Here is a 27,127-nt window from a genome sequence, read left to right on the forward strand (position 1 = left end):
CTGAGGGTCACATCCTGCCTGAGTGTGTCTGAACTCTGGCCGTCTTAGACCTCGCACCTAATCTCACACCTAAGAGGCAGCCAGAGGTCTAAAGAGGAAGGGGGCCTAGCCCCGGGCAGTGGGCTCAGGAGGGGACTGAGCTGGGGGCTGGGAGAAATGTGGGGGCACGTCTGCACCTCCTGGTCTCCCTTGAGGTATCTGGGCTTCTCTAGGAGGAGTTGCTGGGGCATCAGGGTCCCCACAGGTTGCTCAACTCTTCCCCAGGCCCCAAACCCACATGAGCCACCTGGCCACTATCGAGTCTCAACTTTTTTCTCTTCCAAAAGAAGGAAGGAACCCACCCCCCACATGGCACCTCTGGTCTGAGGAAATGCAGACTCTGGGACATGTGGCTGATGGGCCACAGCCAGTTTCAGTGACATCAGGCACCCTCCCCTTCCCTCCTCGGGACAGGGCTTTCCCAGGAGGTGGGATGAGAAGGCTGGCCACAGGCAAATTTTACAGACTCAGTAGAAGATAAACCCTTTAATTTGTTTCTGAAAAAATAAATCTCAGTGGGTCTTTCTTCCCCAAAGACATGGCCTCTAGAAAACGGTGGTTCCTGTGCTTTTATAAGATAAACTTTCAGGGGACTTCCCTGGCCGCCCAGTGGTTAAGACTCCGCACTTCCACTGCAGGGGGCACGGGTTCCATCCCCGGTCGGGGAACTAAGATCCCGCATGTGGTGAGGCACAGCCAGAAAAACAAAAAGATAAACTTTCAGAAAAATATTTCCACAAAAGTAACTTTTGTTCATAAAAATGATGGATCTTCGGTGGCTCGATATCAGTCAGTGTCCGCTTCTAGAAACAGTGTCATCCACTTAGCTGTACAAAGGGAAAGAAACACCTCATGCCCTGCTCAGTGTATCCCCACCACTGGCCCCATTCGCTCCCTCTGGGGTCTTCTGGCCTCGCTGCATCTGTCTCTCTCCTAACTGGACAGCCCAGCATGTCCGTCTGTCCCCACTCTGCCCACTCACGTGCTGTCAGCCTCTCTCAGACATCCAGTGGAACATCAGGGGAAACGAGTTCTGTGTGTCTGTCCTGTCAGGTAGCTTTGCCATCCAAGCAGGTTGGTGGGCCTGGTGCTCCCACAGGAAGTCTGCAGACCAGGCTGGTAGGGGCTTCCTTTTTCCAGGAATAGTTGCTACTGGTATGCTTTCCAGGTCACAGGTTGCCTGGAGCTGGGTAGTCAGGGGCACAGGCCTATCTGAGATGTCCTGCAGTCAACAGGCAAGACATGACAGGTGGGGGTCCTGGAGCCCAGGCCACTCCCTTCAGGAGAGTCACCGAAGACGCCATATCCCAGGGGAAAAGACAGGTCATGTGTAAACTGGGAAGCAGGGGTGCCGAAGGGCTGAGAAGAAAGGGGGACTTGGAGTCCAGAAGACGCTGCTCCTGCCGCTCCAGCTCACACGAGTCTCAAGTTCAAGCGAGGCTGTAGCTGGTCCTCCTGTCGGAAAGGGAAGAAGCCAAAGGGAAGGAGGACGTGGGTGGGGCCCCATGGAAGTGTCAGTGGCTGCTCCTTGTCTCCTAGCAGCTCCTCCCCTTCTCAACCCCGTGAATGAAGCTAAAACCCTGTTCTTCCGAGTCCCACCAAGCAGTTCCCCATCCACCTGTTATTCCCCGAGTGTAGCGCATGAGCTCAGTAAGATGGGCTGGAGTCCCAGGCCGTCCACAGCAAGCAGTGAGGGACCCATGACAAAGCCACTTCCTGCCTATCGTGCGTGGTCCTCTGTATCTACATGGACTCGTGTTTGTAAACGCATGAGTGCCGGCAAAAAATGTGGACAAGGCTCGTGAACGTCTGCTGGAACAGACGTGTTGATACTGCAGCGCCTGCTTGGCCTCAGGCTCTGGGCTGAGCTCTTGGGACGCAAACATGAAGAAAACAGACCCAGCTTTCAAGGTCCCCCCAGTCCACTGCGAAAGCCAGACAGTGAGCAGATCACCCTCGGGCAGTGGGATCGGTGGTGGTTCGCAGGGGGAAGAACAAGGTCAGAGAGAGCTGCTCGGTGCAGCCTGCGGCGGGGAGAGCGGGAGACGGCTCCCAGGCTGGAGGGTGGTGCCATCCACCGGGACCGAGGCACAGCAGGAGCAGCGATTGGGGAAGAAGATAAATTCGGTTTGGGGCCCATTTAGACTGACTGCCATGCTTGTGGGACATCAGGTGGAGGTGACCAAATGAGAGCCGTGCACATCTGCATGCCTCCCGGGCGTTGGCAGCCCTCCTGTGTATACCTGTGTGCGAGAGGTGCCTACCTCCCAAGGGAGCGGGAGCTGTTCCGACGTGGCACCTTTGGAGTGGGGCCGGACAGGAGGATGCACAGACCGATGAGGATCATGCAGGTGGGCATGGCACCGATGAGGACTTTGAGGGTCACCACTATCTGTTCCGCCTGCTTGCAGGCTCCTGACTCATACCCCGCAAAGCTGGGGAAACACCATCCCATGCATCCAGCTCAGAGCCTGGCTTCCTGACGGAGGGGTCCCAAATGCCAAATCCCATGCTATCCTGAAACTTGGATAGTTTCCTGGCAACATCAGCCTAACTATGGTGGATGGAGTGTGAGGGAACGAAGAGACCAGGGAGGAGTTCAGAGAAAGCTGAGAATGGGGGAAGCAGAGGCTTCAGAAGGGGTACAGCCACCAAGAAGGGCCCCTCCCAGTCATGTGCACAGAGAAAGCTAGGGTGGAGGTCCCCACACACCCTCCGGACCCACGGGTGACCCCTGGCTGGCTAAGGTGGGGGACTCTGCCCTCTGCTTCCCACGCCGCTAGTCTTTTGTGCCTCTGGTACAGCCCAGCTCTGTGACTCACTCCAGGCTGAGAGTGGAGATGCCCAGGGCGCCTGCACCTGAAAGCTTGGTGAAGAAGACATAGGATGAATAGGAGATGGTCTCCAGCCCTGGGCCATACTGGTGCTGCAGCTGGAATTCATCCACCACATCTGGAAGCATGGACCTGGGGGAGGGGGCTGCAGAATTATCCCTTTTATCCTCCCCACAGCCACCAGCCCAGGAGCTCTCTGGGGACAGAGAGTGAGTCAGATTCACCCCTGGGTCCCCGCTGCCCAGGACCGGCCCACAGAGTCAGACAATATTTCCCCAACACACAGCTGTCCACCATTCCTGCCGCCTGGCGCTCTTTCGGGAGGGCTCCACAGATGGCGCTGGCAGCCTCTATCTCCCGCAAGGCGGGGAGGGCCCCTCCCCAGCGCAGCCTGTGCACAAGGCCTGGGACAGCAGGTTGATGTGAAGGAGGGATACCCAGTAGGAAGGACGTGAGGCTCCCACTCCCATTTCCCTTCACCCAGCCTACCAGGGTAGCAGCAAGGACACGGCAATGCTCACGCCAGATACCAAGGCCACGACATATGCCACGGGTGCTGTGGGCACAGCAGCCAGCAGGATTGCAAATGGCACCATCCCCGAGGGAGACAGACACACTAGCTGCTCCCTCCACCTGCACCAACCCCCCTCAACTGCTCTTTGATGCACCCACTCACCACTCTACTGATGACCCCCTGCGCCTGGTCCCCTGCTAGGCACTGAGCACTGCCGGCCCCCAGGAGGCTCAGGCTCCAAGGTCACTGCCCCCCCATATCCCTCCAGGCCTTGCTTCCTGCCTCACTCACAAAGATCCCGAAGGCTGACATCCTCTTCCCAAATCGCTGCAGAACCCACTCCCACATCGGGGTGCTCAGCACTGCCGAGACCTGTGAGGGGACAGAATCATCACAGCCCAGGACACGCCACCTGCGCCTATGCCTGTGCCAAGCCCTCAAAGCCCTGACTTTTAGGAGGGACGCTCGACATTGACCTTGCCCCCTGGCTGGAAACAGTGGCTGTGAACTTTATGACCCTGGCCCCAATTCCACCCTCGGCTGAAATGCAGGTGACCAAGACCACAGCACAGTCCAGAACACTGACCACCGGAAGTCCGGCCACGTGTGTCACGGCAAGGGTCACACATCCCCAACTCAGGGCCCTGAGCGCCCTTGCCTCCACGGCCCCAGGTCCCCTCACCAGGATGGTTATCACCAGGCTCTGCACATGGTCATGTAGCTGGGAGGCGTGTGCACAGAACAGGACCAGGTAGCCCTGCTCCACCTGAGGAGGTTGCCAGGAAGTGGGCGTGTATGGGAAATGGCAGAAACGTGGAAGTCAAGGGCAAGGCTAGGGTCTCAAGTCTGGCCTCCCCTTTGGGACCTCAAGCGTCCGGTTCCTACCGCCATCACGTAGTCCCCTCCCCAACGAAGGACGCTTATCCCTGACACAGGTATAAATGCCATTCCTAGTCCCCCTCCCCGGCACAGCTGACAACCACCCGAGACAGCGTCAGCTTCCTGGTGTCTGGGCCCTGACCCTCCCCAGCCCCACAAGCTCTAGGCAGGTTTCTCTCCTCCCAGCACCAGCCTCGCCAGGCGCTTGCCAGCCACTGGTTTCTCTCTGGTGCAGTGGGGACGAGAGACACCTGAACCTACACAGGGTCAGTATGGCCAGAGCCAAGCCAGTGGGGATCAGCCTGGCCAGAGGTACCTGAACGGCTGCCGAGATGAACAGGAAGGAGATGACCAGCTTCAGGTAGGGCGGGTGCCGGACTGTGAGCCGCAGCCCAGCCAGGAAGCTCAGGCCCTGGCCGGAGGCTCGGGCAGAGGCATCTGCAACACAGGAAGGGGACATCTTGGCTTGGTGGAGTTCAAAACCTAAACCCACGCCCAAGAGGAGCCCGGCCGCAGCTTCTGCTTCCCACACCCTGCCTGCACGCCGCACCTACCCGGTCGCTCCTTCACCCCCAGGCAGAGCAAACTACTGCACACGGGGTACGTCACAGCAACCACAGTGGCTGCAATGGAGTAGAGACGAGTCTGTGGGACAGGACAGGACCTCAGTGGGGGTGATGTCTCCAACCCACGGAGGTGGGGATACCCAGGGGCCGGGCAGGAGTACCTCCCAGTGGGAGCAGAGGGACCCTCAGCCCAAGCCCAAGGATGCGGGGTGCCCCTCCTCCCAACCAGCCCAGCAGGAGAGGGAGATCTAAGGGCCCAGAGTGGTCCTTCTGCTGACCCTCTGCCTCCTGCGGGCATCCATGCCACCGTGGGTCTAAGCCCCGTTCCCCTCTCTCTCTCTTTTTTTTAAGCAAACGTTCATTGGGGCTGATTTCTGCGTGCTAGACCCTGTGGTTACGGTGATGAATAAGTGATCCTGTGCATCCACAATAAGGGGCTTGGAGTGGGTGGGGAGACAGATCCAGGAGCAGACAGTGTGATGCATGATGACGCAGATAAATGTCAAAACCAGAACGGTGCTACCTAGCATTCAGAGGAAGACACATATGTAATAAGATACATTTAAGGCATGCATGGGAGTAACAGCCACCCAATTCAGGACAGGGGCTGCCTTTGGTGGGGGAAGAAAGAGGGAGAGGGGCAGGGCTTCACCAGTGTGGATCCAGCACAGTTGCACAGGGTCCCACATTCAGAAGGCACTGCACTTGGGAGTTAATGCTCTGCTGTCTTGAAATTCATGATGATTTTATCTATGAATTTGTGTTTTGTAAGTGAAGTCGATGGAACAACAGAGCTGGAACTACCAAGAGGCACCTAAATGCTTCTCGCCTTGGCTCACACGAGGCTCCGCCTCCCGGGCGGGGTTCTCAGCCTCCTGCTCCCTACCTCTTGGCATCCCAGGCCCTGCCCAGCTCCTGCTCTCCAACCCAAGGCCACTGCCACACTCTGTTCCACCCTCACCCAGACAGTGACCCAGTAGCTTTGGTGAGGGCACTTGTAGAGGCCTCAGTGGGGCCTAGGCATGGAAGAGGGGAGGGTGAATCTGTAGGTCACAATCCCTCTGATCCCAGGCTCATAGCACCATGATGTGGTTTGAGGGCAGCTGGGCAGAGTCTCTCCCCGACCCGGACTCAGGCAATCCCTAGACCGGGGCCGTGGGCCACGGGAAGGGGAAACTGACTTCCCCGCTCTCTCTGGGGCTCTACAGCTCCACTGTGCACTGTGCCCAGGCACATTCGGTAGCTGGGCTACAGATGGGTCTGGGGATGGGGGTGTACACAAGGACTTCATTGTAATGTTTCCTTACAGGTGGTGAACCATGGGTGTTGTTGGTATTATTCTCATACCTTTAATTCCCAAATGTCGGTGGAGGTGAGTGATGTCATTTGCTTAAGGAGAAAGGGCTGGGGGGTGGATAGAAGATGAACTTGATGGATAAATAGAGGCACGTCCCCTAACTGCTGAAAAGGGACCTGCTTTGAGGAGACACGAAGGGGTACTAGCCCTTTCACACTGGGGGTGGGGTTGGCGTTGGCAGTCACCCGTTCAGGGATGGGTAGGACTGGTCATAGGTCAGGTTTTGCCCAGGGCTCTGCCAGGACACCAAACCGTTCTGCTGTCTCTCTCCCCTGTCCCTGCCTGTGGCCCTTCCCCACCCCATCCCTTCTCGGGGGTCCGCCTCCTCCCCTCCAGATGGCCTGCTGATCTGTTGTCTGACTCCATGTTTAGAAGGCACCCAGCAGAAGCAGAGTTAGCAGGGAGGAGGGAGGGCATGGGCTCAGCTACAGGAGCAGGGAAGGAACGAGAGGGCATGGTGTGCAGAGCTGAGCCCCCAAACCACCATGAAGAGACCTGGGGGAGAAACGGCCCTGGAAGAAATAAGTGACCCGAACCGGGGGTCCCAGTGGGTCTGGGTAGCCTGGGCACTCACTACGTTGGTGGAGATGGCCACTTGTCCTGGGAGCGCAGTCTCCTTGCAACTGTGGGACCCGTGGGCACCAGACACGATGACTCCATGGACAGTGGCACCCATCAGCGTCCCTGCCATCTCCAAGGTCATCCCTGGGACAGAGTGTGTAGCAAGGTGACAGCTGGTGGGGCCAGGGAGAGAGCCATCCCACCTCACGCACCCGACGCCTGCCTTCACTCACGGTACACGGTGGCCAAGTCCCGCTCCCTGGGGCTGGGTGTCAAGAGCATGGTCAGTGCCGTGTAGGGCACCTGGAAGAACTGAGAAACCGGGCAGAGCTTAGGATGGCGCCTGCCACCAGACTGCCAACCCAGGCCAGCAGCTTCCTGAGGCCAGGCCTGCGCCAGGCAGGCACGTCCCCACTGATGTTGGGGATTTGTGACCCTTGCCGTGACACACGTGGCCGGACTTCCGGTGGTCAGTGTTCTGGACTGTGCTGTGGTCTTGGTCACCTGCATTTCAGCCGAGGGTGGAATTGGGGCCAGGGTCATAAAGTTCACAGCCACTGTTTCCAGCCAGGGGGCAAGGTCAACGTCGAGCGTCCCTCCTAAAAGTCAGGGCTTTGAGGGCCTGGCACAGGCATAGGCGCAGGTGGCGTGTCCTGGGCTGTGATGATTCTGTCCCCTCACAGGTCTCGGCAGTGCTGAGCACCCCGATGTGGGAGTGGGTTCTGCAGCGATTTGGGAAGAGGATGTCAGCCTTCGGGATCTTTGTGAGTGAGGCAGGAAGCAAGACCTGGAGGGATATGGGGGGGCAGTGACCTGGGAGCCTGAGCCTCCTGGGGGCCGGCAGTGCTCAGTGCCTAGCAGGGGACCAGGCGCCGGGGGTCATCAGTAGAGCGGTGAGTGGGTGCGTCAAAGAGCAGTTGAGGGGGGTTGGTGCAGGGGGAGGGAGCAGCTAGTGTGTCTGTCTCCCTCGGGGATGGTGCCATTTGCAATCCTGCTGGCTGCTGTGCCCACAGCACCCGTGGCATACGTCGTGGCCTTGGTATCTGGCGTGAGCATTGCCGTGTCCTTGCTGCTACCCTGGTAGGCTGGGTGAAGGGAAATGGGAGTGGGAGCCTCACGTCCTTCCTACTGGGTATCCCTCCTTCACATCAACCTGCTGTCCCAGGCCTTGTGCACAGGCTGCGCTGGGGAGGGGCCCTCCCCGCCTTGCGGGAGATAGAGGCTGCCAGCGCCATCTGTGGAGCCCTCCCGAAAGAGCGCCAGGCGGCAGGAATGGTGGACAGCTGTGTGTTGGGGAAATATTGTCTGACTCTGTGGGCCGGTCCTGGGCAGCGGGGACCCAGGGGTGAATCTGACTCACTCTCTGTCCCCAGAGAGCTCCTGGGCTGGTGGCTGTGGGGAGGATAAAAGGGATAATTCTGCAGCCCCCTCCCCCAGGTCCATGCTTCCAGATGTGGTGGATGAATTCCAGCTGCAGCACCAGCACGGCCCAGGGCTGGAGACCATCTCCTATTCATCCTATGTCTTCTTCACCAAGCTTTCAGGTGCAGGCGCCCTGGGCATCTCCACTCTCAGCCTGGAGTGAGTCACAGAGCTGGGCTGTACCAGAGGCACAAAAGACTAGCGGCATGGGAAGCAGAGGGCAGAGTCCTCCACCTTAGCCAGCCAGGGGTCACCCGTGGGTCCGGAGGGTGCTTTCTCTGTGCACATGACTGGGAGGGGCCCTTCTTGGTGGCTGTACCCCTTCTGAAGCCTCTGCTTCCCCCATTCTCAGCTTTCTCTGAACTCCTCCCTGGTCTCTTCGTTCCCTCACACTCCGTCCTCCATAGTTATGCTGATGTGGCCAGGAAACTATCCAAGTTTCAGGATAGCGTCGCGGTTGGGCATTTGGGACCCCTCCGTCAGGAAGCCAGGCTCTGAGCTGGATGCATGGGATGGTGTTTCCCCAGCTTTGCGGGGTATGAGTCAGGAGCCTGCAAGCAGGCGGAACAGATAGTGGTGACCCTCAAAGTCCTCATCGGTGCCATGCCCACCTGCATGATCCTCATCGGTCTGTGCATCCTCCTGTCCGGCCCCACTCCAAAGGTGCCACGTCGGAACAGCTCCCACTCCCTTGGGAGGTAGGCACCTCTCGCACACGGGTATACACAGGAGGGCTGCCAACGCCTTGGTGGCATGCAGATGTGCACGGCTCTCATTTGGTCACCTCCACCTGATGTCCCACAAGCATGGCAGTCAGTCTAAAGGGGCCCCAAACCGAATTTATCTTCTTCCCCAATCGCTGCTCCTGCTGTGCCTCGGTCCCGGTGGATGGCACCACCCTCCAGCCTGGGAGCCGTCTCCGCTCTCCCCGCCGCAGGCTGCACCGAGCAGCTCTCTCTGACCTTGTTCTTCCCCCTGCGAACCACCACCGATCCCACTGCCCGAGGGTGATCTGCTCACTGTCTGGCTTTCGCAGTGGACTGGGGGGACCTTGAAAGCTGGGTCTGTTTTCTTCATGTTTGCGTCCCAAGAGCTCAGCCCAGAGCCTGAGGCCAAGCAGGCGCTGCAGTATCAACACGTCTGGTCCAGCAGACGTTCACGAGCCTTGTCCACGTTTTTGCCGACGCTCATGCGTTTACAAACACGAGTCCATGTAGATACAGAGGACCACGCACGATAGGCAGGAAGTGGCTTTGTCATGGGTCCCTCACTGCTTGCTGTGGACGGCCTGGGACTCCAGCCCATCTTACTGAGCTCATGCGCTACACTCGGGGAATAACAGGTGGATGGGGAACTGCTTGGTGGGACTCGGAAGAACAGGGTTTTAGCTTCATTCACGGGGTTGAGAAGGGGAGGAGCTGCTAGAGAGACAAGGAGCAGCCACTGACACTTCCACGGGGCCCCACCCACGTCCTCCTTCCCTTTGGCTTCTTCCCTTTCCGACAGGAGGACCAGCTACAGCCTCGCTTGAACTTGAGACTCGTGTGAGCTGGAGCGGCAGGAGCAGCGTCTTCTGGACTCCAAGTCCCCCTTTCTTCTCAGCCCTTCGGCACCCCTGCTTCCCAGTTTACACATGACCTGTCTTTTCCCCTGGGATATGGCGTCTTCGGTGACTCTCCTGAAGGGAGTGGCCTGGGCTCCAGGACCCCCACCTGTCATGTCTTGCCTGTTGACTGCAGGACATCTCAGATAGGCCCGTGCCCCTGACTACCCAGCTCCAGGCAACCTGTGACCTGGAAAGCATACCAGTAGCAACTATTCCTGGAAAAAGGAAGCCCCTACCAGCCTGGTCTGCAGACTTCCTGTGGGAGCACCAGGCCCACCAACCTGCTTGGATGGCAAAGCTACCTGACAGGACAGACACACAGAACTCGTTTCCCCTGATGTTCCACTGGATGTCTGAGAGAGGCTGACAGCACGTGAGTGGGCAGAGTGGGGACAGACGGACATGCTGGGCTGTCCAATTAGGAGAGAGACAGATGCAGCGAGGCCAGAAGACCCCAGAGGGAGCGAATGGGGCCAGTGGTGGGGATACACTGAGCAGGGCATGAGGTGTTTCTTTCCCTTTGTACAGCTAAGTGGATGACACTGTTTCTAGAAGCAGACACTGACTGATACCGAGCCACCGAAGATCCATCATTTTTATGAACAAAAGTTACTTTTGTGGAAATATTTTTCTGAAAGTTTATCTTTTTGTTTTTCTGACTGTGCCTCACCACATGCGGGATCTTAGTTCCCCGACCGGGGATGGAACCCGTGCCCCCTGCAGTGGAAGTGCGGAGTCTTAACCACTGGGCGGCCAGGGAAGTCCCCTGAAAGTTTATCTTATAAAAGCACAGGAACCACCGTTTTCTAGAGGCCATGTCTTTGGGGAAGAAAGACCCACTGAGATTTATTTTTTCAGAAACAAATTAAAGGGTTTATCTTCTACTGAGTCTGTAAAATTTGCCTGTGGCCAGCCTTCTCATCCCACCTCCTGGGAAAGCCCTGTCCCGAGGAGGGAAGGGGAGGGTGCCTGATGTCACTGAAACTGGCTGTGGCCCATCAGCCACATGTCCCAGAGTCTGCATTTCCTCAGACCAGAGGTGCCATGTGGGGGGTGGGTTCCTTCCTTCTTTTGGAAGAGAAAAAAGTTGAGACTCGATAGTGGCCAGGTGGCTCATGTGGGTTTGGGGCCTGGGGAAGAGTTGAGCAACCTGTGGGGACCCTGATGCCCCAGCAACTCCTCCTAGAGAAGCCCAGATACCTCAAGGGAGACCAGGAGGTGCAGACGTGCCCCCACATTTCTCCCAGCCCCCAGCTCAGTCCCCTCCTGAGCCCACTGCCCGGGGCTAGGCCCCCTTCCTCTTTAGACCTCTGGCTGCCTCTTAGGTGTGAGATTAGGTGCTAGGTCTAAGACGGCCAGAGTTCAGACACACTCAGGCAGGATGTGACCCTCAGAGCTTAAAGTGTTCAGCTTCCTCTACAAATGCTATAGCACAAGAAGGAAGCTGACCTCAGAGAGAGAGTGCAGAGTGTGACCCAGTCTGTCTGATACCTGAACTTTCTGGCCCCGTGACACTGACATGGGCACCTGATCCTTGAGGTCACAGGGCCCCAGAGAAAGAGCTGGGCTCGGTGTCTCTTCCTTGTCCACCTGACCGGTTCAGGAAGGGGCTGACAGGAAGCTCTGCTCACCGCCCGCCCCGTGCACAGGCGCACACACCACACACATACCTCACACACTGCACACTCACACACACGCACACATACAGAACAGTTTCTTAACACTGGAAAATCACTGGCCCTATGGGGACAGTACCTGGTACGACCGAAGACCAGGTAGTTTCTACCATGTTATGTTATGCTGTGCTCTGGAAACCTGGGCAACACAGGTGGGATCAGAAGCTTGTGCCACCTTTTATGTTACCTATGCTATTTCCCGGGAAAGCAGTCTCAAGGATCAGAGCTTCACTGTACAAAGACAGCTGCAGGGGGCCACCTCTGGGGGTTGGGGGTTAGGGGTTAGATCTCAGAGACAGGAGGTAATCATGGGCTGTCCAAAAGGTATTATTCCGTTTCTTCTTCATAGCAGCCGTATGAAGCAGGTACTAAGATTCTCATTTTCAGATGAGGAAACAGGCTTAGAGAGATTCAGCAACTTGCCTAAGATCAGTTGGTGGTAGAAACGGTCTTGTACCCCAGTTGGCCTGATTCCAAAGCTTGTGGAGCTAGCCAGGGCTTAAAATAGTTTTTGGAGGTATGGCTGACCCAGGACTTCGGTATCACAGGACCACTCCTCCTCTGAAACCAAACGCCAGCATCCCTGCCTCTGACGCTATGCTTCGATTCCACTGTAATTCCATTATTCCTACTCTTCGACCTTCGGCTCACATTTGCCCACTGAGCTCCCCCCATATCCATGTCCCTCTCCTGACACCCACCCTCCTCAGAGCCCGTCCTCCTGCTTCAGAGGAAGAAGATCTCTCCTTACCACCACGGCCAGCCCAGGGCCTATCGCCAGCAAAGGCAGACATCTCCCCTTGCCCCTTCCCTCTCCATGACCTTTTCCATCCCCACTTAAATCCAGGAGAGCATGCCATCCACTTGCTCAAGGCCCTCCCAGCCCCACCCCTGCATCCCATCAACAGTCCCCCTCAAGGTCTCACAGGATCAGGTCTCTCCTGAAGTATCACTTCCTCAGGGAGGCCTTTCCTGCTTCCCCACAATCGCCTGCTCCACCCCCAGCTCTCTACGTTCCACCCACTTTGCTTGTGCTCAGTAGAACCCACCTCCACATACAACTATATAGTTATCAACGGCTTTCTTGTTTACTGCTTGACACCCCTGTTAAAACAGAAATGTCACGAGGGCTACATCCTCAGTGCCCAGAGGTGAACGTTCAACATGGATAAATGTCTGCTAACTGAACAAGTGAATGTCCATGGTGCCCTCGTCCTCGAACAAACAAAAACAGCCTTTCCTGTTCTCTTCACTTTCTCCTCCGCCAGCCAGCTCCACAGCGTTGTCTCCTGTCTCCTGACCCTCACCTGCCATTCCCTCCTTTTTTTGAGTGTGATTTTTTTTGGCTGTGTTGGGTCTTCGTTGCTGTGAAGCTTTCTCTGGTTGCCGTGCACGGGCTTCTCATTGCAGTGGCTTCTCTTGTTGCAGAGCACGGGCTGTAGGCGTGCGGGCTCAGTAGTTGTGGCTCACGGGCTTAGTTGCTCCATGGCATGTGGGATCATCCCGGACCAGGGCTTGAACCTGTGTCCCCTGCAATGGCAGGCGGGTTCTTAACCACTGCGCCACCAGGGAAGCCGCTACCATTCCCTCCTTAACCCACTGAACTTGGCCTCTGCCTGCCCACTGAGGAGACAGTGCAGCCTGGCAGGTACACTGCAGCATCAGAGAAAGGGAGAAGGGAGTTTGTATGTTGCTTTCCTCTCTTAGTGGTTTTAGTCAACTTTTTAAAACAAATCTGAGCCTCCATTTTTTTTTAATTTTTATTTGGCTGTGCCAGGTCTTAGTTGCAACAGGTGGGATCTTTATTTTTTTATTTATTTATTTTTTGTGGTTCGTGGGCCTCTCACTGTTGTAGCCTCTCCTGTTGCGGAGCACAGGCTCCGGACGCGCAGGCTCAGCGGCCATGGCTCACGGGCCTCAGGTTGGATCTTTAGTTGAGGCATGTGAACTCTTAGTTGTAGCATGAGGGATCTAGTTCCCTGACCAGGGATCGAACCCGGGCCCCCTGCGTTGGGAGCACGGAGTCTTAACTGCTGGACCACCAGGGAAGTCCCTCCATTTATTTCTTGAAAGAAATGTGTACACTGTTACCTACGTGTTGGGACAGGTCTAATGATTAGGTGGGGTAACACTGACCAAGGAAACCTCAATCACAGGTAGCCATAATGCTGACCATGCTTCTTCAAAACCCTGCCCTCCTTGGCTCCCTTACCTCCCTCCCGGTTCTCCTCCACCATCTCTGACCATACATTTTCTGACTTTTCCGTTGCTTCATCTTCCTTTGATGCTCTGTGGTCATCTTGGGCTTCCCAGGGCCATGTGATTTCATTCACTACCACCACCTCTACCCCACTCTATTTATGTGGGAATTTTAGTTGCCTGACCAGAGATCGAACCTGCTCCCCCTGCATTGGAAGCGTGGAGTCATAACCACTGGACTGCCAGGGAAGTCCAAAATTGTTTTTCTTTAGTTTTAAATCTGGAGAGTAGACTCTGGGACCTTGATTATCATAAACAGTCTATCATGACCTAATAGTAACATTCTCTTAACTGTTTGTTTTAAGCACATATAAAAAGTAATTGTAATCTTGTTTGGGGGACTTTTAATTAAAAGTCTGGTTAAAATTATAGCTATATAGGTTTACTAAAGCATTGTATTTTTCTCTCCATAATCAGTTTGGTTGTGTTTTCCTTTAATAATCAGGCATTCCAGGTTCCATAGAACAGATCTGATTTTTCCTACCTTGAATGTTGACAAGTGATAACTTTAATTGTGCAATAGGCAGTTTATAACTATTGTCTGTGTTTGACTTCACACTGCACATCCGTGTGCTGCTAAAATTTCTCTCTGTGCCCACATTGCCTTTAAGCCGTGAGTCAACCAAATGTCTTATGAAGTTCTTTGGTTGTCTTTTTTTTTTTTTTTCCCTTTGGTTGTCTTAAAACAGATGTATCTTTATCCTAAACATGATCAATCTATTTCTCATGTTCAGCACTTTAAATATGAGTTCATAGTACTTTTCCCCACTTCACATTTCTAATTTGGGGAGTAAGATTCACATACATTATTTCTCACTGAGGATGCAGATCTTTGGAACTACTGCCATTCTTGGATTATTGAGTAACTTACTGATAGAGCAAAAGTACTGCCTTTTAAGAAGCTAATGAAATGACATTGTACAACTCTACATGTATATATATATATATATATATATTTTTTTAATTTATTTATTTTTATTTTTGGCTGTGTTGGGTCTTCGTTTCTGTGCAAGGACTTTCTCTAGTTGTGGCAAGTGGGGGCCACTCTTCATCATGGTGCGCGGGCCTCTCACTGTCGTGGCCTCTCTTGTTGCGGAGCACAGGCTCCAGACGCGCAGGCTCAGTAGTTGTGGCTCACGGGCCCAGTTGCTCCGTGGCATGTGGGATCTTCCCAGACCAGGGCTCGAACCCGTGTCCCCTGCATTGGCAGGCAGATTCTCAACCACTGCGCCACCAGGGAAGCCCTACATGTATATATCTTTAAGATAGTTCTTTTATCCCAATTTTTATTATGAAAATTTCAAACATATATAAAAATGTGGAGAATAGTAAACTCCCACGTATACTCATTACCCAGCTTCACTAATTATCAAGTCATAGCCATTTTGGTTTCAATTATACTCCCTCCACTCCTCACCCCACTTGATTATTTTGCAGCAAATTCTAGTAATTGGATTTCATCTAGATATTTCAGTATGTAGCTAAAACAAATACTTTATTTATTTTTGACCTCACCACACGGCATTCAGGATCTTAGTTCCCTGACCAGGGATTGAACCCATGCCTCCTGCAGTGGAAGCACGGAGTCTTAACCACTTGACCGCCAGGGAAGCCCCTAAAACAAGTACTTGAAAAAGCTACAGGGGGGCTTCCCTGGTGGTGCAGTGGCTCAGAGTCTGCCTGCCAATGCAGGGGACACGGGTTCAAGCCCTGGTCTGGGAGGATCCCGCATGCCGCGGAGCGGCTGAGCCCGTGCGCCACAACTACTGAGCCTGCGCTCTAGAGCCCGCGAACCACAACTACTGGAGCCTGTGCACCTAGAGCCTATAGTCCACAACAAGAGAAGCCACCGCAATGAGAAGCCCACGCACCACAATGAAGAGTAGCCTCCACTAGCCGCAACCAGAGAAAAGCCTGTGCGCAGCAACGAAGACCCAATGCAGCCAGAAACAATAAATAAATTAAATTAAATAATAAATAAATTTAAAAAAAAAAGAAAAAAGCTACAGGGGACTTGCCTGGTGGCTCAGTGTTTAAGAATTCACCTGCCAATGCAGGGGACATGGGTTCAAGCCCTGGTCCAGGAAGAACCCACATGTCGCGGAACAACTAAGCCCGTGTGCCACAACCATTGAGCCTGTGCTCTAGAGCCTGCGAGCCACAACTACTGAGCCCACATGCCACAACTACTGAAGCCCGCGTGTGCCTAGAGCTCGTGCTCCACAACAAGAGAAGCCACCGCAATGAGAAGCCCGCACACCGCAACGAAGAGGAGCCCCTGCTCACCGCAACCAGAGAAAGCTCGTACGCAGCAACAAAGACCCAACGCAGGCAAAAATAAAAATATAAATAAATAAATAAATTTATTAAAAAGCTACAATCCCATTGTCACACCTTTAAAATTAACAGTTACTCCACATATCATCAAATATCCATCCAGTGTTCAAATGTTCCTGATTCGTAGCTTTTTTCCATTTAGTTTCTTTAAATAATAACATAAATATGGTCCATATGTTGTAATTAATTGATATATCTCTTAAATATTTAAAAAGATTATTTCTACTTCTTTTTTCTCCCTGGTAATATATATATTGAAGAAAATGGATCATTTCTCCTGAAGAATTTCCCGAGTTCTGGATTTTGTTGATTGTGCCCCTGTGATGTCAACTGATCATGTTCCTCTGTGCCCTATCTTTCCTGTAATCTGATGTTTAGACCTAGAGGCTTGAATGGATTCAGTTTCATTTTTAGAAGGAAGGCTTCACACGTGGTGGTTTGAGCTTTCACACTGAGGCATATATTTATGTCTGTTTCCTTTGTGTGATGTTAGCAGCCATTGATATCATTGCCTAGGTCTGTTTGCATTCGGGGTTGCAAATTGGAGATACTCTAATTCTATAAACCTTCATTTAGCTGAATTCATTTATAAAGGAAACTTCTTTTATTAACTCTTCGATTACTCTGAGTTAGTTCATACAGGAAAGGCAGGATGAATACTTGATTCTTTCCCTTACTTGCCAGTTTTCAAAATAAATTGGTACCCTACTGTTCTGGAAATGAGTTTCTGTGTTTCTGTGAATGAGTTTCTGTGTTTTAATGAGTATCAGTATGAACTTGTATTTGATGTGTTTCAATTCATGTAGCTGTTTTTCAGTCCCATCTTTCACCAATGGTAGCCTTTTCAAACTGACTTCTGAATCCTTTTTTTCGTTTTGTTTTGTTTTATTTTTGGCTGTGCCTCATGGCCTGGGGGATCCTAGTTCCCTGGCCAGGGATCGAACCCAGGCCCCCGCAGTGAAAGCATCGAGTCCTAACCTCTGGACCGCCAGGGAATTCCCAACTTCTGATTCCTTTTGACATTAATCCAAGGTGTCAATACAAGGCATAAAGTGCATATTTCTTGCCCCAGACCTGGAGACAGCCATTTCTCTAAGAAACTGATTCCTTTTGGTGGGAAATAGTATTTGGAGACCACAAATCTGGGCGGTAGGTGTGCTGTGCTCATTGTTGTCTGATTGCTTATTGCTTTTTGGCCTTTTCAGTGGACAGAGCCACTATGTATTTTCTTAAGAGAAATGATAATGTTCGTAATGATGTTTCCGATTTAAAATATAGGATGACAGGATTTTTGCTTGGCTTCTTTGATTTTTATATTTCTATCTCTTTACTCTTACTCTGAAAAAAAATCTTGGTTTTTAGGGACAGATCATAATTACTTCTTTGCTTTATCTCCGGGTCTCTCAACTTCAACACTATTAACATTTTGGGCAATACTTTCTTGTGGGGGCTGCCTTGTGCATTGTAGGATTTTCAGCAGCATCCCTAACCTCATCTACTAGATACCAGTAGCACCCTCCACCCCAGTTATTGTGACAGCCCAAAAATGCCTCCGGCCATTGCCACATATCTTCTCAGGGGCACTGTTGCCTCCTGGTTGAGACCCACTGCTTTATCTTTATACCATACTTTTCATATAAACAATACTAATATATTATTGCTGATAATATGACTACTAGAAACTTCATTTCTCCTCTTTGGGTTCATCGCACTAGGATATATGGTAAAATTACCATGTTTTAAATTTACTTGAAATAATTCCTCTCTGTCAGTTAATTCGTTTCATTTTTACTTTCAGTTTTTAGGGATTGCTTTTTTAAAATTTACCTTTGTTTTATATGTGCATAAAATATTTACATGGGTCCAAAGTTGATCTAAAAATCAAGATACATTCAGAGAAATCCAGCTTCTGCCCTTACTCCCTTCACCCAGTGCCCTCTCTCCCACTTTATAAGTAACCTTATTATTTATTTTTTGGTTTACTTTTTCATTTTTCCCTAATGTAAACAAATATACGTATATTCATGTTCACCTCTTTCTTAGATAAACAGTACCATATCATACATATTTTTCTCCATTTTGCTTTTTTCACTTAACAGTATATCCCACTATGTGGATTTACCATAGTTTATTCAAGAAGTCCCTATTAATGGACAAGTTGAGGTTTTTTACAGGCTTTGCTGTTACAATCAATGCTGTAAATAATACTACAGCGAATAGTCTAGTGTATCCACCTTTTTATATTTTTGGTAAAGTATCATTGGGATGGATTTTTGGATAATGGGATTTCTAGATATACGTGTCAAAGAAAAAACAGAGCTGGACAGTAGTTAAAGCAGAAACTATTGTGATAGGGGAAAAGAGACCTCAGTGTGGAACTGGACTCGATTCTGAATATAACATGGACAGGGGCTTCCCTGGTGGTGCAGTGGTTAAGAATCCGCCTGTCAGTGCAGAGGACATGGGTTCGAGCCCGGGTCCGGGAAGATCCCAAATGCCACGGAGCAGCTAAGCCCGTGCGCCACAACTACTGAGCCTGCGTTCTAGAGCCTGCAATCCACAACTACTGAAGCCCACGTGCCACAACTACTGAAGCCTGTGCGCCTAGAGCCTGTGCTCCACAAGAAGAGAAACCACCACAATGAGAAGCCCGCGCACCACAACAAAGAGTAGCCCCCGCTCGCCGCAACTAGAGAAAGCCCACGCACAGCAATGAAGACCCAATGCAGCCTAAAATAAATAAATAAATAAAATAATTTTTTTTTAAAGATGGACAACTGGGGATTTATAGTCAAAGAGCAAGGTATGGGTCAGTGGATGGAAAATTACTGAGAGATACCTCAAAGGTAAGGTGGGATTCTTGCTAAACTGAACTACAAGATTCTTGCTGAAGGCAGGCCAGGGTGATCAGTATCGTGGCGGGGTTGTGGGGGGAGTGCAGAGTGAGGAATTTGATCAGGTATCAAGGGTGGAGGGATTCTGGGTAAAGCTGCTTAACAGGATTCTTGCTAAAATTGGGCTCTACAGGAACAGAAATGGAAGCCCAAGGTCATGCCTCCTTGAGAAGGTGCCTCAGAGGAGCCTAACTACAGTTTGGTCAAGGAGAGATTCTTTGTCATATGCATAGGTGACTAGGTAATGCCACATTCCCTTACCCGGATATGTGCCATTTTGCATTCCCACCAAAAATGTTTGAGGCTGTTTCCCCACACTCAGCAACAAAATGTGTTGCAAGACTTTTAAGTTTTTGCCAGTCTGATCGGTGAGAAATGGTATCATGATATAGTTTCAATTGCATTTATTTCATTATAAGTGAGACTGACATCTTTTCACATATTTTAGGGCCATTTGCTTCTCTCTTTCTGAGACGCCTCTGTTCATATTTGTTGCCTTTTGATTGTTGGCCTTTTTCTTCTCTGTATCAGTTCTTTATATATTAACCTTTTGGTTGTAATGCCAGTTCCCTTTGTTTATTTGTTTGTTTGTCATCTGTGTTTTTACTTTGTAGAAATTAAAAAAAAATTTTTTATTCTTACATAGTTAAATGTATCAGTCTTTTCCCTTATTGCTTCTGGATTTGAGTTATAGGAAAGTTGTCTTCTCTTCTAGGGTATAAGGGAACTTTACCATGTTTTCTTTAATAATTAAAAAGTTTGCCTTTTTAAAGGTTTTTTTTTATTGTGGTAAAATACCTACATATATAACATAAAATTTGCCATCTTAACCAATTTTAAGTGTACAATTCAGCAGCATTAATAATATTCACAGTGGTGTGTAACCATTACCACTGTCCATTTCCAAGACTTCTTCATGGTCCCTAACAGAAACTCTGTGCCCGTTATGCAGTAATTCTACATTCCTCTCTTCTCCCAGTCCCTTAATGTATCAAAACTTCATTCCTTTCTTTCTTTTTTTTTTTTTTTTTCTTTTGTGGTACGTGGGCCTCTCACTGTTGTGGCTTCTCCCGGACCGGGGCATGACCCCGTGTCCCCTGCATTGGCAGGCGGACTCTCAACCACTGTGCAACCAGGGAAACCCTCATTCCTTTTTACGGCTAATTAATATTCCGTTGTATGTATATACCACATTTTGTTCAGACATTCATCTGTTGAGGGACATCTGGATTATTTCCACCTCTTGGCTATTGTGAGTAATGCCTCAACCACCAAATCCTTTTCTACAGCAGCTGTACTGTTTTACATTTCCACCAGCAATATTCTGGTGTTCTAATTTCTCCACATCCCTGTCAACACTTATTATTTTTGTTTTTTTAAATAATAGCTATTCTGATGTGTATAAAGTGGTATCTCATTGGGACTAGTGATGTTGAGCATCTTTTTCATGTGCTTATTGTCTACTCATATTTCTTCTTTGGAGAAATATCTGTGCACATCCTTTGCCCAGTTTTGAATTGGTTTGTTTTCCCTGCTGTTTTTAAGTTGTATTTTTCTTGATTCATCATTTGCTTGATAGCTGTAAACCTTTGACTACTTTCCAGAGTTCTAACTTGGTTCTAATGGTTTCTGCTTGTTTTTCAATGTCTCTGTGGGGACAGGAGCTTGGAGCTGCCTATTCTTTCATTTTGCTGACATCACCCTCAGGTTCAATTTTTAAATTTTAGATCTTGGATATATCTGGAATTTATCTTGGTAATGGTGATTCCATATGACTGTTGAATTTATTTAAAAGTCCATCTTTTCCTGATTTTTTAAGATCTAATAGTATGGACTCCTCATGGGTTTTTGTTGTATTCAATGAGCTATAATCCATTAGTATCATTATTTACTTTGATGTTCCATTTCCCAGACTTGTCCAGTGGGAACCCCTTCAGGTGGCTTCAGTGTCCTTTTGATATGTCTTCATCATTCACTGAACACCATCTTACTTTCTGGTGCAAGATATTTCGGGCTCATTTGTTCTTTCTCTGTCCAACCCTGGAATCAGTCTTTTCTCTAAGGAGCCATGATTCCTTTTCTTGGAAAATTTTAGTTAGAAGCCAAGATGTAGGCTTTTGGTATGCTTATTGCTTCTAGTCTGTCATTGCTTCCAGGACCTCTCAAAGGGCAGATGGGGGCTTCCCTGGTGGCGCAGTGGTTGAGAGTCCACGTGCCGATGCAGGGGACACGGGTTCGCACCCAGGTCCGGGAAGATCCCACATGCCGTGGAGCGGCTGGGCCCACGAGCCATGACCGCTGAGCCTGCGCGTCCGGAGGCTATGCTCCGCAACGGGAGAGGCCACAACAGTGTGAGGCCCACGTACCGCAAAAAAATAAAAAGGGCAGATGGCTTGGGCTCTTTTAAACATCGATTTGTTTCCTTATTTCTTATATTATTTTTGTTGTAAGGGCAAAAGTGTATTGCAGAAAGTTTGGGAAAGAGAGAAAATAATCCACAATTTTTTACCCCCACCCCGAACAATAACTATTTTCACTCTTGCTTCTCTCCATTTTTAAAAAAATTTATTTATTTATTTATTTTTGGCTGCGTTGGGTCTTTGTTGCTGTGCGTGGGCTTTTTCTAGTTGCAGTAAGTGAGGACTACTCTTAGTTGTGGTGCGTGGGCTTCTCATTGAGGTGGCTCTTCTTTTTTCTTTAAATGCTTCTCTTTCCACTGTTTATTCTTAATGTACAAAATATACAAAACCAAAAGAAAAAAGAAAATACTCATCCTCAAAACCACTGTGGCTCTAACCCAAGACCCTGCGTAAAACCCAACCAATCCACTGTTTTCATAGAAAACAACTGATGCTGAGACAGGTGAAGGAGAGGGCTGGGAGAGGGCAGGTCATCTTATCGAATCCACCCAGGAAGGCACCTGGTGGAGATTTAGAGGTGGCTGATTCAAGGGAGCTGGAGGCCTCACACCCACAAGGTTCCAGATGGGGGCCAGGAGCACGCTAACTCCCAGAGGCAGTGCATGTAGTGTGACTGGCATGCCCAGCACACCGGGCTTCAGTTGAAAAGCTGGCCTCACTGAAGTGTTTTAATTTCCAGAATGAGCTGCAGGCAAGGGTGGACCACCACCAGTGGCCTCACCTATGCCAGCTAAAACTTTTCACCGGATGCCGATGTGAATTTGCCATCATTGAACCTAGCATACCCATGATGCAAACTTGGGTGTTCACGGAAGATTGCAACGTCTTACTTGAGAAAGGACTCAATGTAAAGCCTGTGTCAGGGGAGGAGTGGGGATGATGTATTCCAGAACTCAAATCCAGCCTGATTGAGTCCTCTCAGTGCAGTGGGATACACAGTACCCCTTTTACCATCTCCCCACCCCACGAGGAAGCATGAATTTGGCGGGGATGATTTCATAAGTGCATCTGATCCCGTGTCAGAGTTCTGTGTGCATGTGGAGGACCCACAAGAGGAGAGTAGAGGTGTTCTCCAGGATAACCAGCTTTATTTAGGTTCTCAGGCATAAAGGGTAATACCGGAGAGGCGCTTGGCATAAAGGGCAAATCTCCTCAAAAAGTGAAGCCAACCGGGTCTCCTCTTCAGCAGTCCAGGGTACAGAATGTGTCCAGTTTCTCTCCTCCCCATACTGGAGGAAAATATGTACATCAATGCACACCAGTGATCAGAAAACCCCCAGGAACCCAGGCAGGTGGGCACTGAGGGGGCCGGCTCCTCATCAGCTAGGGAAAGGGGAAAATGGGCCTCACAGAAGCCATAAAAGGGTGGAAGGAGCAAGGCTGCAGTTCACAGGAGTGTGGGCGGGGTGGGCAGGTGGGCCCTAGGGCAGGGGGGGCCCACTGACACCCAGGTGGTAGAAGGCACAGTTGTTCTCATAGCAGCAGTAACCCTTCATCATGAAATGTCGACAAACAGGGCGATTTGACATGTCTCTTCCATGGCTGTGGCCTCCATCAAGCCCTCGGTGGCCCCCTCCGCCATGGCCAGGGCCATCATGGCCACGGTGCTCATGAGGGGGTGGCCCTCGATGGTCGTGGCCTCGGTGACCAGGGCCATCATGAGGCCAGTGGCCATGGGGCCCCCCATGTCCTGGGCCTTCATGGGGCCAATGTCCACCACCGGCACCCATTCGTCCACCAGGGCCTTCATGAGGACGATGGCCACTGCCACCACCCATGCCACCACCACCAGGGCCTTCGTGGGGGCGATGCCCACCACCCATGCCACTGCCAGGGCCTTCATGGGGACGATGTCCGCTGCCACTGCTCATGCCGCCACCAGGGCCCCCTCGTCCATTTGGAGGTCCTCCTGCAGAGCGACCTCCTCTGGCCCCTCGGAATGGAGGAGGAGGTGGTCCACTCCCGCCTCGGCCACCACGGCCTCTATGGTATGGCACCGGACCTCGTCCCCCACGCATTGGGCCACCCCACATGGGGTCACCTGGGCCATCCCAGAAGGGATCACCCCCCCAGGGAGGGGGTGGGGGACCCAGGAGATGTGGACCCACTGGCCCACCAGGACCCCCAGGGCCCCCATGGGGACCTGGCATAGGTCCGCCAGGCCCAGGGGGGAAGTGCTGCATGCCCTTGGGGCCCCCAGGGCCTCCCGGTGGGAAACCATTGGCTATGGGACCAGGGCCTAAGAGTCCATGAGGCACCGGCATCTCCTTGATCTTGTCTGAATAGTCTGGTTGCTTCAGCAGTTCCTCTGAGGGATGACTGTTAGGGCTACCCATGATGAAGGTGAGGATCTCCTGCACATTGATGCCTCCTCCTCCAGGACCCTGGGGGCTCTTCCCGGCACCCATGCTTCTCATAAGATTGGCCAGAACAGGAGGCAACTTGGAACCGCCCGCCCCATCGGCTGAGCTACCGCTTCCCCCAGGCTCCAGGGTCTCAACATATGGGGTCTCATCCATGGAACATTCCTCATCTAGGGGGATGAGTTTGGGGGGGATAGGCTCATAGGGCTCAGGATCAGGCTCGTGAGGACTTTCCTTGATCAGGAAGAGCTCCTGAAGGATCCCCTTCTCCCGCTCAGCCTGGATGTACCGCTCCTGGCTGTTGCTTCCAGGGGTGACAAGAGGCGAGGGCAGCACCAGGGGCCGGGGGCACACCCAGGGCACCTTCTCCTCCATGTTGTCGTGGCTCAGACGCCGGGCCGTCGCAAACTCGCGTCGGTCTGACAGTATCTCTCGCTTAGCTGCCTCGCCAAAGTCCTTGATCTTATTCACATTCACTCGTTCAGTTGCATCCAGTTCAAAATAGAAATGCTCGCTCAGTTTGCCCTCCTCAGGCCAGGTCACAGCTTTCCTCTTCCTGCCTTTCCGGGTCAGCTGGCTAGGATATCCGGGACTCTCCACTGGCTTTGCATCCAGAGCTCCTGGCTCCAAAGAGGCAGTATCCATGAGCTCTGGGACTTCAACAGGGGGAACTGGGGTCCCTGGACGTTCTGTGTCCATAGCCTCAGAAGGAGGTGCTGGCTCTGGGGAAGAAGGTTTGGCTGTGCTCGGTTCTGTGCTCGTTTTCCCTTCAAATGGGCTTGGCTTGGCAGCTGTGGCTGACAGCACCTCCTTCTTCTTCTTAATTTTGATGCCTGGAACAGGGGCTGAATTGAGCGCATACAGAAAGCCCAGGCCCTCCACAGGCTGTGGCGGGATGATCTTCACTTTGATCTCTTTGGTGGCATTGGGTGTTGTGTTGAGTGGCTTGTATTTCTTCTCTGCACGGGGCACAGCAACTCCTGCGGCAGCTGTGGAACTCGGACGCTTGAGGGGGATGGGTTTAAGGTTGTACTTGTCAGAAACCGCCACTGCACTGGCATTCTTCTTCACAGGCCCCAAAGACGGGGTCTCCAGCTCTAGTCCGGTAGAGCCGAACTTGGCGTGACTGGGCGCCGTGGTTCGGAGGGACTTGGGCTTCTCCCTCTTCTTCTCCGGGGCCTCCTCGGCCCGAGTCTCAGCCTTTACCTTAGTCAACGGTCGCTCAGGAGGGGTGGTTCGACTCTTTCCCTCTTCTTTCCGTTTCTTCTTAGCTTTCTCAGCGGGCTGGGTACTGCTCTGGGAGCGGATCACTGCCATCCAGTCGCTGACAAGGACTGAGGCCAACTTCCGGAGCTCTTCATTCTCACTTGACTTGCTCAGCTGCTTCACCAGTTTGGCTGTGTTGTTCTGCTTGAGATGGTCAACAGTGAGTGGTAGGTGCTGCAGGGTCAGGAGAATTTGCTGCAGGAGGGGAATGTTGTTGGTTGTCTTTGAATATGTCAGCCAATTGTTAAGAAGCTTGTAACCACCACCATCAATAAACTTGACCAATATTTCTGGTGAACGGGTCTGCAGGAGAATGTTCAAGTAAGTGCATCGGCTCACCATCTTTCGTGCTGCCTTCATCAGACTGAAGATCTTCGAAATCCCATCCACACTCTTGACTTCCCCATCTCGGTTAAGGAAGCTATCCAGGCCCTTGAGAAGCTCTTTGGGGTCTATGGGACCCGAACCCATGATCGAGGTTTTTATCCACCTCGGGCTCACGGGGGGAGGGGGTTAAAATTTTGGAGAAAAAAAATAAAACAACCAACGAGGACCCAAAACTCAATTATTTGGGGGGCCTCATTGGATCAAAAAGTCTCCTTAAAAAAAATAAAGGCCAACTCAGTATTCATTCCCCCACCCCCCACCCAACTCCATGTAGGGAGGGGGGGGGTCTTAGAAAAAAAGTTCTGAGTGGATTAAAAAAAGGAAACGCTGGATGAGTGAATTTGGGTGGGTTTGGGAAGGGAGGGTGGTTGATTATTCTTGAAGTTATGTGGTGACGGTCCTTCGGCCACAGATTTCAAGTCCCAGGCAGCGTGGGCTGGTGGGGGTGGGCAAGAGAGGTGGGAAGGGCCGGAAGACACAAGTGGTTGCGCTGGTGGCTGCTGTTTTCCCTTCCCCCCTCTCTCGGGATGCTTTCAAGGGCTTAGATGTTGCTGCGGCTTGTTTCTTTTCTCCTCGTGGCCGGCCCGTCTTTCTCCGAGAAAATTCAAACCCTTCGCTCAGCCTCTTCCCCCGGGCACCCTCTTCCGCCTCCTTCCTGGCCTCCGAACGCGTGCGCTTGACCTAGCGGCCTAGCACCTCCCTTTCCTCTGCTTCCACCACTTCCGCCGTCGAGATCATTTCTCACCAAGGGTTGGTAGAATCGGACCGGTGCCTGCGCAGTGAGAGAGGATCGCGGTCAAAATCGACTTCAAAATTGCTTCAAGTACAAACTGTAAGAGTGGGATCTAAGAGTCGTAGTGGCTGGTTCAGCAAACACGCAATTGTGTGGCCTAATTCGATTGTGACGCAGTTGAAACTGGCCCCTCCCTACGGCTCCCCTTTCAGGCTTCCGTCCTGACGCAGATGCGCTGCCGCCTTGTGCACTGCGGGGTCGTCCTTGGCCGAGGTGGCTCCTCTTGTTGTGAAGGAGCTCTATTTTATTCCCGTCTTGCCCCTAGGTTCTTCTGACCATTTTTTGGTCTTTTTTTCTTTCTGTTTTATTTTTAGATTCCATATATATGTGTTAGCATACGGTATTTGTATTTCTCTTTCTGACTGACTTCACTCTGCAGACCTACTAGAGAATGGACTTGAGGATATGGGGAGGGGGAAGGGTAAGCTAGGACGAAGTGAGAGAGTGGCATGGACATATATACACTACCAAATGTACAATAGATAGCTAGTGGGAAGCAGCCAGCCGCATAGCAGAGGGAGATCAGCTCTGTGCTTTGTGACCACCTAGAGAGGTGGGGTAGGGAGGGTGGGAGGGAGGGAGATGCAAGAGGGAAGAGATATGGGGACATATGTATATGTGTAACTGATTCACTTTGTTATAAAGCAGAAACTAACACACCATTGTAAAGCAATTATACTCTAATAAAGATGTTTAAAAAAAAGAATATTAACAATAAAAATCATCTACATTGGAATAAAAAGAATGAGTTTATATTGATTTGATATTTTGTTACTATTGGAGATTGAGTGAAATGTTTACATTCACTTTTGTTTGTTATTAGACCAAAGCATACATTATTTTTCATCATAAATTTTTTTTTTTTTTTTTTTTTTTGGCCGCGAGCACTTGCAGGATCTTAGTTTCCCAACCAGTGATTGAACGTGGGTCCTTGGTAGTAAAAGCACAGAGTCC

The 27,127-nt window shown here is 51.4% G+C and overlaps 2 protein-coding genes across 2 annotated transcripts; both read right to left on the reverse strand.

Moving 5' to 3' along the window:
* Positions 1-1,373: 1,373 nt before the first annotated feature.
* Positions 1,374-7,293, reverse strand: LOC308627608 (sphingosine-1-phosphate transporter MFSD2B-like; the record flags this gene model as incomplete). Its single annotated transcript, XM_081253908.1, has 10 exons — positions 1,374-1,494; positions 2,304-2,474; positions 2,862-3,005; positions 3,363-3,472; positions 3,679-3,759; positions 4,070-4,153; positions 4,583-4,704; positions 4,821-4,911; positions 6,764-6,894; positions 6,984-7,293. The coding sequence occupies 10 exons, from the start codon at positions 7,291-7,293 to the stop codon at positions 1,470-1,472; spliced, it is 1,269 nt and encodes a 422-aa protein (XP_081110034.1). The 3' UTR covers positions 1,374-1,469.
* Positions 7,294-22,703: 15,410 nt separating this feature from the next.
* On the reverse strand, positions 22,704-26,136 carry LOC308628223 (serine/threonine-protein phosphatase 1 regulatory subunit 10-like). The gene has a single exon (XM_081254999.1). It carries the CDS (start codon positions 25,462-25,464, stop codon positions 22,786-22,788), a length of 2,679 nt encoding a protein of 892 aa, XP_081111125.1. The 5' UTR covers positions 25,465-26,136; the 3' UTR covers positions 22,704-22,785.
* Positions 26,137-27,127: the final 991 nt, after the last annotated feature.

The sequence above is a fragment of the Mesoplodon bidens genome (genome assembly GCF_964165515.1).
Source record: "Mesoplodon bidens genome assembly, chromosome: 14".
NCBI lineage: Eukaryota > Metazoa > Chordata > Mammalia > Artiodactyla > Ziphiidae > Mesoplodon > Mesoplodon bidens.